The sequence below is a fragment of the Cherax quadricarinatus genome, chromosome 96 (genome assembly GCF_038502225.1).
Source record: "Cherax quadricarinatus isolate ZL_2023a chromosome 96, ASM3850222v1, whole genome shotgun sequence".
In the NCBI taxonomy this organism is placed as follows: Eukaryota; Metazoa; Arthropoda; class Malacostraca; order Decapoda; family Parastacidae; genus Cherax; species Cherax quadricarinatus.
Genome location: NC_091387.1, coordinates 9,022,097 through 9,040,632, shown reverse-complemented (window position 1 = coordinate 9,040,632; position 18,536 = coordinate 9,022,097). Strand labels below are relative to the sequence as shown.

The 18,536-nt window shown below is 39.0% G+C and overlaps 1 protein-coding gene across 2 annotated transcripts in view; it reads left to right on the top strand.

Moving 5' to 3' along the window:
• The window catches only part of LOC128701709 (oxysterol-binding protein-related protein 3), a 347,084-nt gene extending 328,900 nt beyond the window's left edge, over nucleotides 1–18,184 (top strand). For both annotated transcript variants that reach the window (XM_053795571.2, XM_053795569.2), the window contains one exon: nucleotides 16,327–18,184. In XM_053795571.2, coding sequence (XP_053651546.2) covers nucleotides 16,327–16,459 — 133 coding nt within the window. In that variant the 3' untranslated portion in view covers nucleotides 16,460–18,184. The remainder of the gene's footprint in view (nucleotides 1–16,326) is intronic.
• Nucleotides 18,185–18,536: the final 352 nt, after the last annotated feature.

The following is an 18,536-nucleotide window of genomic DNA, read 5'->3' as shown; positions in this document are numbered from 1 at the left end:
AACAAATAATATGAATAGGACTGCCACGGGGCAGCATCCTAGGCCCCTGTTATTTCTCTCTGACATCAGTAACCTACATAATACCTTCCAGGAACTTAAACCAGTCGTGTTTGCAGATGGCTTATCTTGTATCATCTCGAATCAAGATCCAGTTGTTCTCATCAGTATTGTTGATGAGTTCCTAAAGGTATCTGCTTGGATGATAACCAGTAAACTCGCCTAATAAATGTATTTAAGAATGGAACTAAAAAGTATTTATTGGTCTCAGGGTGCATCAGGGACATATTACGGATACCCCAAGTAGTCAACTTCCTTCCACTTTGGTTGAGGTTTCTTCCCCGGATGCCGGAAGGCAGAGCTTGATATTGTGTAAGCTGTCAGTGGTCCTGTATACCCCAAGACAAAGATCGAAAGACAAAATGAGGGGAAAAATATTAAAGTTATACTCATTGACTGCAAATTAACCCTTTCACTGTCAGTCCCACAATATTACGGCTTGCAAGCCAGTGTCGGTCCCATAATACTACGCCAAAATTCTAGCGGCTTCAAATCTGGCGGGAGAATGGGTCTGTGTGCTCCATATAAAAAAATCTGGGAGGCCGCAGTGCATTGTGGGAGTGCCAATTCACTACGCCTTGTTCACGATGCCTAGGGGTAAGGAATACCTCACTCCCAGTGAACTGGGTCTCTTCTCCTCCCAAGTGATAGTTCCAACACAGACAAAAGCGTCATGAAGATGAATTTCATTGCTTTAAGGAGTTTGTGGCCAAGAGCAATGCCCTGGATACCAGAAATAGTTCTGAAAACCCAGATGACTATCAACCTTCTACCTATGGTGCTGAGCTGTCTCGTTCATATTCAGTTGTACTACAGAGAAATAGGAAACTCGTGTTTTCCTGTGTCCAGGACTCCGATGTGAGTAGTGGTCATGATAGTGATACTGATTGTGATCTCCAAGCTCTTGATTACAATTCCAGTAGCGACAATGAAGCATCAATTTATGCGAGACTACGTGCATTCTGGTAGTAGGCCATATGCTATTCCAAGGGAAAGGAGTACATCCCATGGCCTTACACCAGGAACAGATAGTGAAAAGAGAAGACAGCGTGGGAGGTGGAGAAGGCAGCGTGGGCGGTGGGGAAGACAGCGTGGGTGGTGGGGAAGACAGCGTGGGTGGTGGGGAAGACAGCGTGGATGGTGGAGAAGACGGCATGGGTGGTGGGGAAGATGGTGTGGGTGGTGGGGAAGACTGCATGGGTGGCGGGGAAGACAAGGTGCAAGGTGAACAGCGACAGCAGGTGTTTTAAGGAAACATGTCCTAATGTTTCCAACCATACCAAGGATCAAACCATAGACCTCAGTGTGTGAGCTGATTGTGCTAGCAGTTGAGCTATAGGACTAGGGCTAGGGGACTCAAACAGCAGTCTGTGCATATAGGTGGTAAACACTCAGCCACAGAGCATACAGTAGCATGATTTTACAAGCAGCTATTCGATGATATGATTGTGTCAGTGACACCAACTGTGATGCTAATGTATCTCATCTGAAGCTTTCATAGAGCATCTGTCTTTATACCTCTCAAAGTTATATACAGCCTCACCTCACTTAACGACGGAGTTTCATTCCTAAGACCACGTCAATAAATGAATTCGTCGCTAAGCAAAGAGCATACTATAATGGTAGTGGGTTTGTGTCAACCATCTTTGGTTCTGTTTTAATGTTACCTTTACACCATTTATAACATTTCTGGTATATTTTTAAATGTTTATACAGTGGTGTACTGTATACTGAAACAAATTAGAGGAAATGAGCACTAATATACATTATTTAGGTATGAATACTGGTCAGAGAGCCCATCATAAGTCCAAGGCGTCCGTAAATGAGTACATCGCTAAGTGAGGATAGGCTGTACAAGAGATGGGGTAATCAGTCCCTCAGCCTTCGAGCTGGCAGAGAGTTCCATAGTTATTAAGCACTGGATCAGTTTTTCGAAGTGATGATAAATGCAGTACAGTATTGAGTTATTGTTTAGAATAAAGGAGAAATAGACAAAATTTCCTTTTAAAAACAGTATCATAATTGACATTTTTAAAGCATAATTAATTTAGTGGTGAAACTGTTTACAGTGAGACTTCAACTTCTGCCTTTTCAAAAATTGTTGTAGTCTGGGAAACAGGTACAATACAGTGGACCCCCGGTTAACGATATTTTTTCACTCCAGAAGTATGTTCAGGTGCCAGTACTGACCGAATTTGTTTCCATAAGGAATATTGTGAAGTAGATTAGTCCATTTCAGACCCCAAACATACGCGTACAAACGCACTTACATAAATACACTTACATAATTGGTCGCATTCGGAGGTAATTGTTATGCGGGGGTCCACTGTATAACCAAAGTGAATTATGTGATATATTTAATTCCTTTAAATACTATATACTAAATGCTCATTCAGTAAACCCTCAATATAAGGAACTAGTAGGGAAGGATTGTCCAATTGTCCATTATATCAGATTAGTGTTAAAATTTGTAAAAAAAAAAACAAATGCACAAAAGTACTGGACTGTATACCTAATATAGTACTGTATACACACTACAGATTTATTACTATAAACATTGAAAATATAGGACCTAAAAGTACAATTTAACTAGAATATTTTGTCCATAATTTTAAAAGTCCATTATATCTAGGGTTTACTGTACTCGCCTGTAGTTGCAGGGGTCAAGTCTCAGCTCTTGGCCCCCATCTGTGTATACATACATATATACACATACTTATACATATATATATTCCTCATAAAAAAGTTTAAGAAGTAAAATTTATTGTTATTGAGTTTAATAAATTCAGACATTTGATGAAAAATTTGTTTTACTGTACGTATTAGTAGTGTTATGTGTCGGTGAGCTGACCTTACTGGTGACACATTCTAAAAGGTGACCTTATTTGTGACACATATTGTCAAAGATGTTTGTATTTGTGACACTGTCACAGGTGTCCTCATTTGTGACACATTGTCTGAGAAGTGTCCTTTGAGACCTTAATTGTATCATCTGAGAGGTGTCTTTGGTCACACATGAATTGTATGTCTTTGGTGACACATAAATTGTATGCCTTTGGTGACATGAATTGTATGTCTTTGGTGACAAACGAATTGTATGTGAAACATCTCAGTTTAATGTTAAACCAGATTCTGACTTGTATATTTTGAAGTATTACTGTAACACTGTTTCATGCAGTGTCATATATGACTGATAGTGATAATATGTTTAGGTCTAAATATACTCCACGTGCATTAGTGTAGACAAGCTTCGAACATCAACGTATTCTACTAATTGTGGTCACACACATCTTTCCGTGTTCAAACCTGGTTAGTCCATCTAATAATTTATTAAGCAATTCATTCCACTAAAAACTGTGATCATCATCGGTGTCAGATTGCTTTAGTAAATTGTTGTTAGTGCTGCCAATTAGTCTGGTAGAAATATAATTGGCCAACTCGGGCTCTTCATAGTGATTTGTGGTATATTATCAGACTAAACCTACACAGGAGGGCCCCACATATACAGCGCCTATTTTCGGTGTTCCACGTTTTTGTTGGCTTTCAAACCGAGCCATTGTTCATTTTGTTCCACCTACCAGTGATAGTTACAAGTGGAACAATGACTCAATTGAAAGCCAACAAAAACATGGAACACCGAAAATAGGCGCTGTATATGTGGGACCCTCCTGTACAAGACTGTCATTGTAGGCAATCTGCTGTGTAAAATAACTGGATAATGTAAATGGTTTAGAAAACCAAAAGGCTGAAGAATGAGACACTTGGGCAACATTTGGGAATCTTTATTATGGAAAACGATTCCCAAATATTACCCAAATATCTTGGTCTTCAACTTTGCTGAATGTTAATTAACTGTATTATTGTTAACTGGTTCCATACCAATGTAATTATCAGTAGAGCTTATTAAAGCTCTTAAAAAACTGGTGCAATTCTTATCTAAATATTAATTTTATTAAATAAAATCAGTGTTAATGGTAGAAACAATAATATATGTACATATAATTGTTGTGAAGTGACAAATAATATTACTTATCAATAATATACTTAGGCTTTGATAAATTAAGAGCCAAGTTGAATTGTGGGTAATGTTCAACTCCAAAATTTGACAAGGGTAGTTAGTGGAACCTCTATTACTGACCACTTAACTAATAACAAAGTTCATTTATCCTCATTGTTGTCGTAGCTGACTAGGTTGATACATACAGGTCAGATGTTGTCTTAGGTGACTAGGTTGATACAGGTCAGACATTGTCTTAGGTGACTAGGTTGATACATACAGGTCAGACATTGTCTTAGGTGACTAGGTTGATACAGATCAGATGTTGTCTTAGGTGACTAGGTTGATACAGGTCAGATGTTGTCTTAGGTGACTAGGTTGATACAGGTCAGATGTTGTCTTAGGTGACTAGGTTGATACAGATCAGATATTGTCTTGGGTGACTAGGTTGATACAGGTCAGATATTGTCTTAGGTGACTAGGTTGATACAGGTCAGATGTCTTACATGTCTAGGTCAGTACACACAGGTCAGAAGTTGTCTTAGGTGACTAGGTAAGTACATACAGGTCAGAAATTGTCTTAGATGGTGAGATACATGATACACATTTCTAAAAGTGTTGTCTTAGATGGTGAGATACACTGTACCCAGGTAACTACATAGACACAGTTTGCAGATGACGTGAAACTAAAGAAGAGAATACAAGTGGACGAGGACCAGAAAACACTACAAAAGGATCTGGACAGCATGCAAGCCTGGTCCAACAAATGGCTATTGGAGTTTAATCCTACCAAGTGCAAAGGTATGAAGATTGGGGAAAGTGAGAGAGGACTGCAGACAGAGTCCAAGCTAGGGATCAAAGGCTGCAAACCTCACTCAAGGAAAGGGATCTTGGGGTGAGTATAATACCAAGCACATCTGAGGCACACACCAACCAAATAACTGCTGCAGCATATGGGCGCCTGCCAAACCTGAGAAAAGCATTTTGGCGTCTAAGTAAGGAGTCATTCCCGACACTGTACACCGTGTAAATCAGGTCCATACTGGAGTATGGAAGACCAGTATGGAACCCACACTTGGTCAAGAGCATCATGAAACTGGAGAAAGTGCAAAAGTTTGCAACAAGACTAGTCCCAGAACTACAGGATATGTCCTACGAGGAGAGGAACTCGACCTGACGACACTGGAGGAATGGGGGGGGACATGATAGGTGGCCTGGTGGCTAAAGCTCCCGCTTCACACACGGAGGGCCCGGGTTCGATTCCCGGTGGGTGGAAACATTTCGACACGTTTCCTTACACCTGTTGTCCTGTTCACCTAGCAGCAAATAGGTACCTGGGTGTTAGTCGACTGGTGTGGGTCGCATCCTGGGGGATAAGATTAAGGACCCCAATGGAAATAAGTTAGACAGTCCTCGATGACGCACTGACTTTCTTGGGTTATCCTGGGTGGCTAATCCTCCGGGGTTAAAAATCCGAACGAAATCTTATCTTATCTTATCTTATCTTATAACAGGAACAGAATGTTTCAGAGATGGAACACAGGAACAAGAGGGCACAACCGGAAGTTGAAAACTCAGATGAATCGCAAGGATGTTAGGAAGTATTTCTTCAGTTATAGAGTTGTCAGGAAGGGGAATAATCTGGAGAGTGTTGTAGTAGATGCAGAATCCATACGTAGCTTTAAGAAGAGATACAATAAAGCAAAGGGGGAGGACCAGGAGCTGTGGCTCAATCCCTGCAACTACATGTAGGTGAATACAGTACATACAAGTCTAACATCTGACTCTATTGTTAAAAGTTGTTTTAGCTTCTTATGCCTTACGTAAGAGATAAAAAACAATCCATGTAGTTTTCAACTAGCACTTTAAGTTATTATGACTTAGTTTGTAATATTGAAATTCTAATCAGCAATGAGTACTCACCTATACGTGGTTGCAGGGGTCGAGTCACACCTCCTGCCCCAGGTGTTCATAGTTTGGTAACAAAATGCAGTAATGAAGCTCTTAATTCAGTAATCAACATGCTGATAATATACAAGCGGTAATATACACAGAATATACACACAATGGTTAAGCGAGAAAGAGTTAGGTCTTAAAATTAATATCGACTTTTAACCCTTTGACTGTTGCAAGCCCCTTTCTGAAATTGTCATTCTATGTCGCAAAAGTTTTGGAAAAAAAAAAATTATTTTTTCTTATGAAATGATAGAGAATCTTTTCCCGATGGTAATGACACCAGAAGTACGAAATTTGGTCGAAAACTCACGGAATTACACTCCCGCGAAGTTAGCGGTCTTGGTGACATATACGCATTGGCAATTTCGCCGACTTTGAGCCCTGTTTTTGGCCAATTCCGTTTTCCCAGTTGACCAAACTCATAGCTATTTCTTTAGAACTCCATTTTTTCTATCAGTTAAGTACAAGAAACCACCCATTTACCAATTTGAACTACCCAATAAAGTGGTAAGAAATTGGCAATTTGGACAGTTTCATGCAAATTAAAAAAGATGCCAATTTCAAAACAGAGTCCAGAATAAACAATGTAGACATTCTTGGCACTAAAATAACATATCCTCTGTTCATCAGTCACATCTCTAGGCCCCTCTTATATTACTATTGCTTTCTATTTTGATTTTTTATTCATACAAAGAAATACAAAACTTACTGTTATGCAGACTACTGCATTATTGTAAAAATGGTGTAACTAATATCAGTGCACTACTGATAGAATATTAGACTCCCTAGTTGATGTGTATTGGACGTGTATTGGACATGTGGTGTAATTTGCTTACTCCTGAACATTGGTAAATATCGAACATTTCCACTACTCTGAGCTCAATTTCAAGGTCGTCTTCATCATGAAAGTAATGAAAATCATCTCTATTTCTGTAGTATGTTTTCCATTTTATCACATGAGACCATGAAAACGAGAATACAACGATAAATACTATACGAATATGCACCTCAAAGTCAGCGTTTTAATCCAAAAAAACGGTCAGTTTTTTTTTCTCATTATGCACTGTATGCTGCAGGATTTTTTTTATGTAGTGCACACTGACCACAGACCCATTCTCTCACATGTGGGCCTACCAGCTCTCTGCTGCTTGATTTGAAGCCCCTAGAATTTACGTGTATAAATACGTCAGAAACAGTGGTGCGTAAGACATACATATACGACGTAAACAGTCAAAGGGTTAAGAGGATGAAAAAAATTAGATGTCACCAAGAACCCCCACAGGTTTAGTGCATTTTCATTAATCATCATCTTCAACAAACCAGCCGTATCCCACTAAGGCAGGATGGCCCAGAAAGAAAAACAAAAATCTCTCTTTTTAACTTCAGTAACTTATACTAGCCCCTTGCTGAGAGCAAGGGGCTAGTAGTATTGGTGCCCTTCTGGCAAGATAGTGATAGAGTGAATAATGGTGAAAGTATTTCTTCATTTTATTTTTTGGGGGAGGGGGGGGGGTTATCCTGCCTTGGAGGGAGACAACTGGTTTGTTAAAAAAAAAGATACATATATTAAATGACCAAATTAGTACATAGCGCTAGAAATCTTCCGTATGAAGAACGATTGAACACTTAAACTACATTTACTTGTAAGACGAAGAATGAGGGGAGACATGATCGAAGTGTATAAGTGGAAGATGGATATTAACAAAGGGGATATAAATAAGGTTTTGAAGATGTCCCTCCAAGAAAGAACCCGCAATAATGGATTCAAATTAGATAAGTTTGGATTTCAAAATGATATAGGAAAGTATTGGTTTGGTAATAGGGTAGTTGATGAGTGGAACAGTCTGCCTAGTAGGATTATTGAAGCTAAAACATTGGGTAGTTTCAAATTTAGGTTAGATTTATGAAGGATGAGGTTAATCATAGAATTGATGAAGGAAAAAAGGCGAGTGGTGCATTGAGGTATATGTGGAGACAAAAAAACTTTATCTATGGAGGCAAAAAAGGGAATGTATGAAAGTATAGTAGTACCAACACTCTTACATGGGTGTAAAGCTTGGGGTGTAAATGCTGCAGCGAGAAGGTGGTTGGAGGCAGTGGAGATGTCCTGTCTAAGGGCAATGTGTGGTGTAAATATTATGCAGAAAATTAGGAGTGTGGAAATTAGGAGAAGGTGTGGAGTTAATAAAAGTATTAGTCAGAGGGCAGAGGTGGTTTGGTCATTTAGAGAGAGTGGATCAAAGTAGAATGACATGGAGAGCATATAAATCTGTAGGGGGAAGGAAGGCGGGGTAAGGGTCGTCCTCGAAAAGGTTGGAAGGAGGGGGTAAAGGAGGTTTTGTGGGCGAGGGGCTTGGACTTCCAGCAAGCGTGTGTGAGCGTGTTAGATGGGAGTGAATGGAGACGAATGGTATTTGGGACCTGACGAGCTGTTGGAGTGTGAACAGGGTAATATTTAGTGAAAGGATTCAGGGAAACCAGTTATTTTCATATAGCCGGACTTGAGTCCTGGAAATGGGAAGTACAATGCCTGCATTTTAAAGGAGGGGTTTGGGATATTGGCAGTTTGGAGGGATATGTTGTGTATCTTTATACGTATATGCTTCTAAACTGTTGTGTTCTGAGCACCTCTGCAAAAACAGTGATTATGTGTGAGTGAGGTGAAAGTGTTGAATGATGATGAAAGTATTTTATTTTTGGGGATTTTCTTAATTTTTGAGTCACCCTGCCTCGGTGGGTCACCTTGCCTTTGTGGGTCACCCTGCCTCGGTGGGTCACCCTGCCTCGGTGGGTCACCCTGCCTCGGTGGGTCACCCTGCCTCGGTGGGTCACCCTGCCTCGGTGGGTCACCCTGCCTCGGTGGGTCACCCTGCCTCGGTGGGTCACCCTGCCTCGGTGGGTCACCCTGTCTCGGTGGGTCACCCTGCCTCGGTGGGAGACGGCCAACTTGTTAAAAAAACAAAAATACATGAGTGAGAGGGGTTGGATTTGAATGAGACTTGCATAATGAGTAAATAGAATCAACAAAACTTATTTCTTGGGTTGCATTGAAAATTGGGTTGGGCAAATATTTTGTTAGTGGGATGGATTGTGAAGGACCTGCCTAGTATGGGCCAACAGGCCTGCTGCAGTGTTCCTCCTTTCTTATGTTCTTATGTTCTTATATACTGTTGTTATTATTATTATATAAAGGGTTTAGAAAGGCAACAAGTAGATTAATGAGACACTTGTTCAACATTTAGGCATCTTTATTGTGGATACATTTTGCCAGCCACTGGCTTCTTCAGTCCTGTACAGAGAAAGATAGAGAGAGTTTGAGGTAATCAGTTCTTCAGCCTAGAGATATTTTGAAAATGTCCAGGAATGAGTCAGTTAAATGCTCATATGCTCGTTTCAGGATGTACAGTGCCTGTGGGAGGAGTGGAGTGCAGTTTTTGAACTGTAGTGTAGGTGTGTGTCTGGCAAGACAGTGATGGAGTGAATGATGAAAGTGTTTCTTCTTTTTCGGGTCACCCTGTCTTGGTGGGAGACTGCCTGTTTGTTAATAAAAAAAATACATGTAGTAATAAATTCAATAGATATAATGTAACTGATGACCTCAGACACTTCATTATATGTACGTATATTCATCTGCCCCTCAAGGGAGGTTCATTAATGATGGTGAGGGCTCTTGATCCAAGGAATTGAGCATGCCCTCCCTTTAGATCGAACCTGATTACCTCCCATTCCCCAGGCATGACATGATCCCTATAGGTACAACAGTTCACTTGAGTAAAATATTTAAGAATAAAAAGGCACAATACCGTGACTGGAACAATACACAAATAACCCGCACGTAGGAGACTGACACTTATGACAACATTTCAGTCCAACTTTGACCATTAACTAGTCACACAGGACTAGTTAATGGTCCAAGTTGGACTGAAATGTTATAAGTGTCATTCTCCTATGTGCGGGTTGTTTGTGTAATTATCATAATCATAATCATAATAAGAATAATAATAATCATAATAATAATAATGATGTGTGTGTTTAGGTTGTCAATTTTTGACAGTGGTTTATTGAGAAGATGGCAGTAGTTTGCCAAGTTCATTCACCTCTGTACAAACATTGTATCATACTGAAATAAAGAATCTAAATCAAAATCTAAGTTCCTTAAATATAAATTTGCCAAAGAGAAAACAACTAGTTTATTGGTACGTAATTATAACAGGCAGTAGTCGTATTAGTTTTACCACCACATTATTTACATCACTGCCTTACTGAGCATACCTATACCCTCTTCTATCTTATAGGTTTTGTAATTTTTTATCCCAAACATATAAGTTAGAATGAATGTGGGTCATCAATATACTTTATCATTCAGTGGCCAATCACAGCCTTAACTAGATTATAAATGTCCACTTGACATTATACAGTGGAAATTCCAGTTCAAGAGCACACATTATTTCAAGAAAGTCATAAATTAGATTTACACTGTTAGATTAATAGTTTCAAAAAGTTCGGCATATCAATATTATAAAATTAACAGTTGCTCTTTGCTGATGACACTGTGCTCTTGGGAGATTCTGAAGAGAAGTTGCAGAGATTGGTGGATGAATTTGGTAGGGTGTGCAAAAGAAGAAAATTGAAAGTGAATACAGGAAAGAGTAAGGTTATGAGGATAACAAAAAGATTAGGTGATGAAAGATTGGATATCAGATTGGAGGGAGAGAGTATGGAGGAGGTGAATGTATTCAGATATTTGGGAGTGGACGTGTCAGCGGATGGGTCTATGAAAGATGAGGTGAATCATAGAATTGATGAGGGGAAAAGGGTGAGTGGTGCACTTAGGAGTCTGTGGAGACAAAGAACTTTGTCCTTGGAGGCAAAGAGGGGAATGTATGCGAGTATAGTTTTACCAACGCTCTTATATGGGTGTGAAGCATGGGTGATGAATGTTGCAGCGAGGAGAAGGCTGGAGGCAGTGGAGATGTCATGTCTGAGAGCAATGTGTGGTGTGAATATAGTGCAGAGAATTCGTAGTTTGGAAGTTAGGAGAAGGTGCGGGATTACCAAAAATGTTGTCTAGAGGGCTGAGGAAGGGTTGTTGAGGTGGTTCGGACATGTGGAGAGAATGGAGCGAAACAGAATAACTTCAAGAGTGTATCAGTCTGTAGTGGAAGGAAGGCGGGGTAGGGGTCGGCCTAGGAAAGGTTGGAGGGAGGGGGTAAAGGAGGTTTTGTGTGCGAGGGGCTTGGACTTCCAGCAGGCATGTGTGAGCGTGTTTGATAGGAGTGAATGGAGACAAATGGTTTTTAATACTTGACGTGCTGTTGGAGTGTGAGCAAAGTAACATTTATGAAGGGGTTCAGGGAAACCGGCAGGCCGGACTTGAGTCCTGGAGATGGGAAGTACAGTGCCTGCACTCTGAAGGAGGGGTGTTAATGTTGCAGTTTAAAAACTGTAGTGTAAAGCACCCTTCTGGCAAGACTGATGGAGTGAATGATGGTGAAAGTTTTTCTTTTTCGGGCCACCCTGCCTTGGTGGGAATCGGCTAGTGTGATAATAATTATAAATAATAATAAAATTAACACGTTTATAGAGGGGAATTGGAGAAGAATTGTTCCTCCACAAACCATGAGTGTAACCCCTTCTCCTGTATAAATGTATAAATTACTAAATGGCAGGAGCAAGGTGCTAGTAACCCCTTCTGTATAAATGTATAAATTACTAAATGGCAGGAGCAAGGTACTAGTAACCCCTTCTGTATAAATGTATAAATTACTAAATGGCAGGAGCAAGGTGCTATTAATCCCTTCTGTATAAATTACTAAATACTTGGAGCAAGGGGCTAGTAACCCCTTCTGTATAAATTACTAAATACTTGGAGCAAGGGGCTAGTAACCCCTTCTGTATAAATTACTAAATACTTGGAGCAAGGGGCTAGTAACCCCTTCTGTATAAATTACTAAATACTTGGAGCAAGGGGCTAGTAACCCCTTCTGTATAAATTACTAAATACTTGGAGCAAGGGGCTAGTAACCCCTTCTGTATAAATTACTAAACGTAAAAAAAAACTTTATGGAAGTGTTTCTTCTTTTTCGGGTCACACTGCTTTAATGGCAGACAGCCAGTGTCTTAAAAAAAAAAGTTTTACAGACTTATTGGAAAGTCCCAGATTATACAGAACATTTTGGGCCATGTAAAACTAGCTTAAAACTAATTAAACCCTTGTGGTTTAGCACTTCTTTCTTATTATAATAATTAAAACTAATTAGAAATTTACAGATGTTTGTGCTGGATTATATTCTTTCAAAAAGTGAATAAAGCTCATTGAAGTACATATTATTATACATATACAAGGGTGATCTGTGATGATTTATCTGGCACCCACATACAGGACAGTCACACATATACAACACCTTTTTTTCGGTGTTCCACATCTTTGTTGGCTTCAAATTGAGCTATAGCTCATTATATTATATATCTTTATTTACTACATGTACAAGCCATACCACGGGCAGGATTTGAACCCGCGGTCAGAGAGTCTTAAAACTCCAGACCGTCGCGTTAGCCACTGGACCAGCTAGCCACAATTGTGGCTAGCTGGTCCAGTGACTAATGCGACTGTCTGAAGTTTAGAGACTCTCTGACCGTGGGTTCAAATCCCGCCCATGGTATGGTTTGTTTGCAATCGTGTCATTACGATTTTGTGAGACATGTACAAGGTATGCAGACCATAGGTGACATAAGTGACATGCTACTATATAGAAAGCCACTTGTTATGCAGAGTATTTTGGGCAAATTAAGTCAGTTTTGTCCCAGGGTGCAACTCAGACCAGTCCACTAACACCCAGGTACCCATTTTATACTGATGCGTGAACAGGGACAGCAGGTGTCTTATGGAAACACATCCCTAATAGTTTCCAGCCGTATTGGAGGAGATTTGAACTCTGGACCTCAGTGTGTGAGCTGAGTGTGCTAGCGATCCAGCTACAGGATCAAGCTGTGTTCCACCTTCTGATGATTGTCACTGGTAGGTGGAACAATGGCTTAATTGAAAGCCAACAAAACCATGGAATACCAAAAAGAGGTGCTGTATATGCGGGACCTTCCTGTACATGAAAGTTGTCAAAGGTAAAAATATTATTACATCTTGTCCTGGTCTTCTCACATCTGTTCTCTTCCTTATAGAAGGAAAGATGTGTTGATGCTGGTGAAAAGTTCTTGTTTCAAGAAAGTTAAGCTTCCCTTCCTTAACCTTTTGAGGGTTTCGGCCGTACTAGTACGGCTTATGACCCAGGGTTTTTGACGTACTAGTACGCCTAAATTCTAGCGCCCTCAAATCTAGTGGGAGAAAGCTGTAGGGATACATATGAAAGAATGGGTCTATGTGGTCAGTGTGCACAGTATAAAAAAATCCTGCAGCACACAGTGCATAATGAGAAAAAAAAACTTTGACCATGTTTTTGGAATAAAACAGCGACTTTGCACTGTATTTTCGTATGGTATGTATTGTTGTATTCTAGTTTTCTTGGTCTCATTTTATAGAATGGAAGACATATTACAGAAATTGAGATGATTTTGACTGGTTTTACAATGAAAAGTACCTTGAAATTGAGCTCAAAGTAGGAGAAATGTTCGATTTTTACCAAAGTTCAAAAGTAAACAAATCATGCCAAGCGTCCAATACACGTCAACTGGCGAGTCTAATATTCTTTCACAAGTGCGCTGATATTATTTATACCATATCTACACTAATGCAGTAGTCTGCATGACAGTAAATCTTCTATTTTTTGTAAGAATAAAAATTGAAAGTGGAAAGCCAAAGAAATATAAGAGGGGCCTGGGGATGTGACTAACGAACAGAGAACTTGTTATTTTAGTGCCAGGAATGTCTTTCTTGTTTATTCTGGACCCTATTTGGAAATTGGCATCTTTTGAAATTTGTGTGAAATTGGCAAAATTGCTAAATTCTGACCACTGTATTGGATAGTTGAAGTAAGTAAATGGGTGGTTTCTTGTATTCATTCAATAGAAAAAATGGAGTTCTTGTCGACTAGTACACAAGAATTGGCCGAAAATAGGGCTCAAAGTGAGCAAAATCGCCGATGCGTAAACATCGTCGAGACCGCTAACTTTGCAAGAGCATAATTCCGTAAGTTTTCCATCAATCTATCTTTTCATAAGAAAAAATAATAATTTTTTTTTTTGAAATTTGGCCGCCCCTGAGAACAAGTCTCGGAGAGGGCCTGTCGACCCCCAAAGGGTTAATAGAATCAAATCTTATTACTTCCCAGGTGCTGCATGACACCTGATTTAATGTTTTACCAAGAGTATAGTAACACTATGTTCATCCTTCACCAATTGTGTTCATCCTTCTCCAGCCATGTTCATCATTTACCAACTGTGTTCATCCTCCACCAACTGTGTTCATCCTCCATTAACTTTGTTCATGCTCAACCTTCCTCAGCTCAGCACCTGTATACAGGTGTCACTGTATTGTTATCTTCTCTCTTCCCACCCAAAGACCAATTTGTAGCTTTGTACGTAGTACTTAGTGTTCGGTAAATAACAAAAACATCCCAAGTTCAGTTCTCGGTTAAGGTAAGTAAGTCTCCTTACACTTGCTGATGTTGCTCAGTTAGTTAAAATAGATAATGTGGTTCTTAGTTGACTGATGTCAGTTAAATTGCAGTAGAAATGTGTATTATTGTTTATTATTATTATTATTATTATTATTATTATTATATTTTAACACATTGACCATCTCTCACCATGGCAGGGTGACCCAATAAAAGAAGAATCAAAAATTCTTCTCTATTTTACGTTTAGTAATGTATACAGGAGAAGGGGTTACTAGCCCCTTTCTCCCGACATTTTAGTCGCCTTTCATGACACACACGACTTACAATGAAAGGATTCTTCTCCGCTTCCCCATACAGTATTATTATTATTATTATTATTATTATTAGAAAACAAGTATGCAAGGAAAATATATTCCTGCTGGAATTACATTTGTGTTGAATACAAGATATTTGCAGAGTGCTGCTAGTCTCATGATGATGGTTGTTTATAAAACTTTGTGCTATTTACCGTATACAGTATATAAGGAGGTCTAACCTCAGGCCACTCCACAGGAGTAGAAAAACTCTGAAAACTGGTCACACGTTGATAGTAGTCCATATATAGGGAGGTCTGGCCCCAGGTCACTCCACAGCAGTAGAAAAACTCTGAAAACTGGTCACACGTTGATAGTAGTCCATATATAGGGAGGTCTGGCCCCAGGCCACTCCACAGGAGTAGAAAAACTCTGAAAACTGGTCACACGTTGATAGTAGTCCATATATAGGGAGGTCTGACCCCAGGTCACTCCACAGCAGTAGAAAAACTCTGAAAACTGGTCACACGTTGATAGTAGTCCATATATAGGGAGGTCTGGCCCCAGGTCACTCCACAGGAGTAGAAAAACTCTGAAAACTGGTCACACGTTGATAGTAGTCCATATATAGGGAGGTCTGGCCCCAGGTCACTCCACAGGATTTGAGAGAGACAGGAAACTGGTCACAGGTAGATAGTATTGTAAGTCATTCAGTCAGTCAGTCTCTTGAACACATTAAGTAATGTGTTAGTTTGACTTATTATTGACTGAATATATTTATATATTAGAGGTTCCACTGTATACAGTGCTAGTTTTGAGAAGGAAATTCAAAGCAATAGTGATGTTTATTGTAGAAATAAAGTACTTAGTGCTCAGTGTGAAATGTTTGCATTATAAGATCTTGCTCACATTGGTTGTTTTATATGTAAGTGCCATTGAATATGGATCTAAGAATACTTCCACTATATTAACTGTGATAAGTTAGAAGTAGCACTGCTTATGTTGAAAGTTGTTTTCTTTTGCTACCATTAAAATGTCAGTAATACTAGTGGCATCCAACACTGTGTTTCCATACCTAACAATAGCAAGAGGAGATTCATGTAATTAAGGGACCATAGTGGAAAAAACTGTTTATTTTGTATATTTTTTAAAGTTGTACTATATACGTCTCTGAGTTAACCTTTTTCTGTGTTAATATAGCTCATACTAGATGCAGTATTTCTCTTGATAAATGGTTCAGATGACCAATAAATTGATAAATTAGACACTTGTGCAATGCTTGGGTATACGTATTTGTTGTGGAAATATTTCGCAAAAGTTATGAAACATATCCACAATGAAGATACCCAAGTGTTGTACATATGTCTAATTTACCAACAGTAATTCTGAATCGTTGCAGTATTTTCACCACTTGTATCTACAGTCACATTATTCTTATTATTATGTGATGCAGTAAACCTATGTGGATCATTCAGAATAAGGATTGGTGGAATGCCAGTCCCTCACCTGCATGGCTTCGTCTTTCATCAGTCAGGCTGTTGGTCATTCACAACATTTGCTCATTATTTTGTAGATTCAGAAATTGAGTTAGATTTTGGGACCACATTTTTGGTAATTGCAATCAAAATTTAACATGCAACATAGGAAATGTTCAAGAATACACATGTAACAGTTTACAAGCCAGCTTTATTTACAGTCGGACAGGTGTTAGCTAAGGTTTTGCTTGTTTTATCTCTCTAAATAGCAAACTACGGTACAGGTGGTGTTTGAACCCATGGCAAGTAACTCACCATGGGTTCCAACTCACCCGTACCGTGGTTTGTTTACAGTAGTGTTATTACGATTTTGTGAGCCTTAAATAACAAGTTTGTTTTCCACCTCATTACAGTATGTCAGTTTCTGCATGATCTCAGCTGATACAAAAAAAATTGAGCAGTAGGGTTTTTAGATTAGGTTACTTCATTTACTCAGTATTTACCTATGCTTAACCACCAGTGACCAAATTACATGAGAGAGTAACATATGGCTACAGACAAATTGTCAGCACTTCCCATACATAGTTTGAACCATTGTGTTCTTTGTGATAATGTAAGTAGAATTACCGACTGTGTTAGATAAAAGGACACAAGTGCAACTAATGTGACATTTTATTGTGGCAACGTTTCGCTCTCCAGAAACTTTGTCATGTTATAACAGCTTCTGGAGAGCAAGAAGTTTCCACAGTAAAGTGTCACAGTACAGTGGACCCCCGGTTAACGATATTTTTTCACTCCAGAAGTATGTTCAGGTGCCAGTACTGACCGAATTTGTTCCCATAAGGAATATTGTGAAGTAGATTAGTCCATTTCAGACCCCCAAACATACACGTACAAACGCACTTACATAAATACACTTACATAATTGGTCGCCTTGGGAGGTGATCGTTAAGCGGGGGTCCACTGTATTTGCATGTGTCCTTTTATCACACATTATATGCTCTTTGCAGTATATGTGGGAAGTGCTTATGTAAAAATGTTGAAAAACTGTATTTATTATAAATTTAATAAAATGGGATCTCTTGAAGATCATGAAAATCTTGATCTAGAATTTATATTTTTACCCGTTATTAAAGGAGACCTCGTGTTGTAACAAGAATTTTTTTTTCCATCGATGAGTGTAGAAATTGTTTACCTGTAGATTGTAACTTTGGAGAAGTTGCATAATTATTGCTTCATGGTGCATAGTCAAGCCTCAACTGGGCTGGCTTGGTCCTACATTTGTGCTTCTCAACCTTTGCAACGTGAGAGGCTGGGAATAGTCATTGCTTAATTTGCAATAGATTATTAAAAGCTTGTTGTATGTGAAGGTACAGTACATTACAAGGTACAGTATGTTACAAGGTACGGTATGTTACAAGGTACAGTACATTACAAGGTACAGTATGTTACAAGGTACAGTACATTACAAGGTACAGTATGTTACAAGGTACAGTATGTTACAAGGTACAGTATGTTACAAGGTACAGTACATTACAAGGTACAGTAATTTACAAGGTACAGTACATTACAGGGTACAGTACATTACAGGGTACGGTACATTACATGTGTGCTGTACTGCATTTTAGTATTAAAAGTTACATTTGTTATCTTGTAGAAGATGTTACATTGCTATCATTGTCAACTTACAGTTCCTCATAGATCTGAAGACTATCATATTATGTATGTATATTGAAGTATCACCCTTACTAGTTTGTCATTGTTTACCTTCATTTTATATTGTCACATTTCCTTCTATGGCTTCTCAAGTTTTGTTAATAAATTATTTAAAAAGTACGTTTAGTTTTCTTACCTTCAGACTATGTACAGTAGACTGTTGTTTAACATGGTTTTGTCTTGTACGTTTTGGTTATAGCACGATTGAAGAATTTTGGTTATAGCACGATTGAAGAATTTTGGTTATAGCACGATTGAAGAATTTTGGTTATAGCACGATTGAAGAATTTTGGTTATAGCACGATTGAAGAATTTTGGTTATAGCACGATTGAAGAATTGTGGCACATTTTTGTATAACACTTCGTAAAATTAACTTGAACACAATTCACGGGAGGGGAAAAATTTTGAGCACGTCACCTGTGGGATAGGTACCATCCTCTGCTAGGAGTTTATATCTTTTTCTTGCCATAT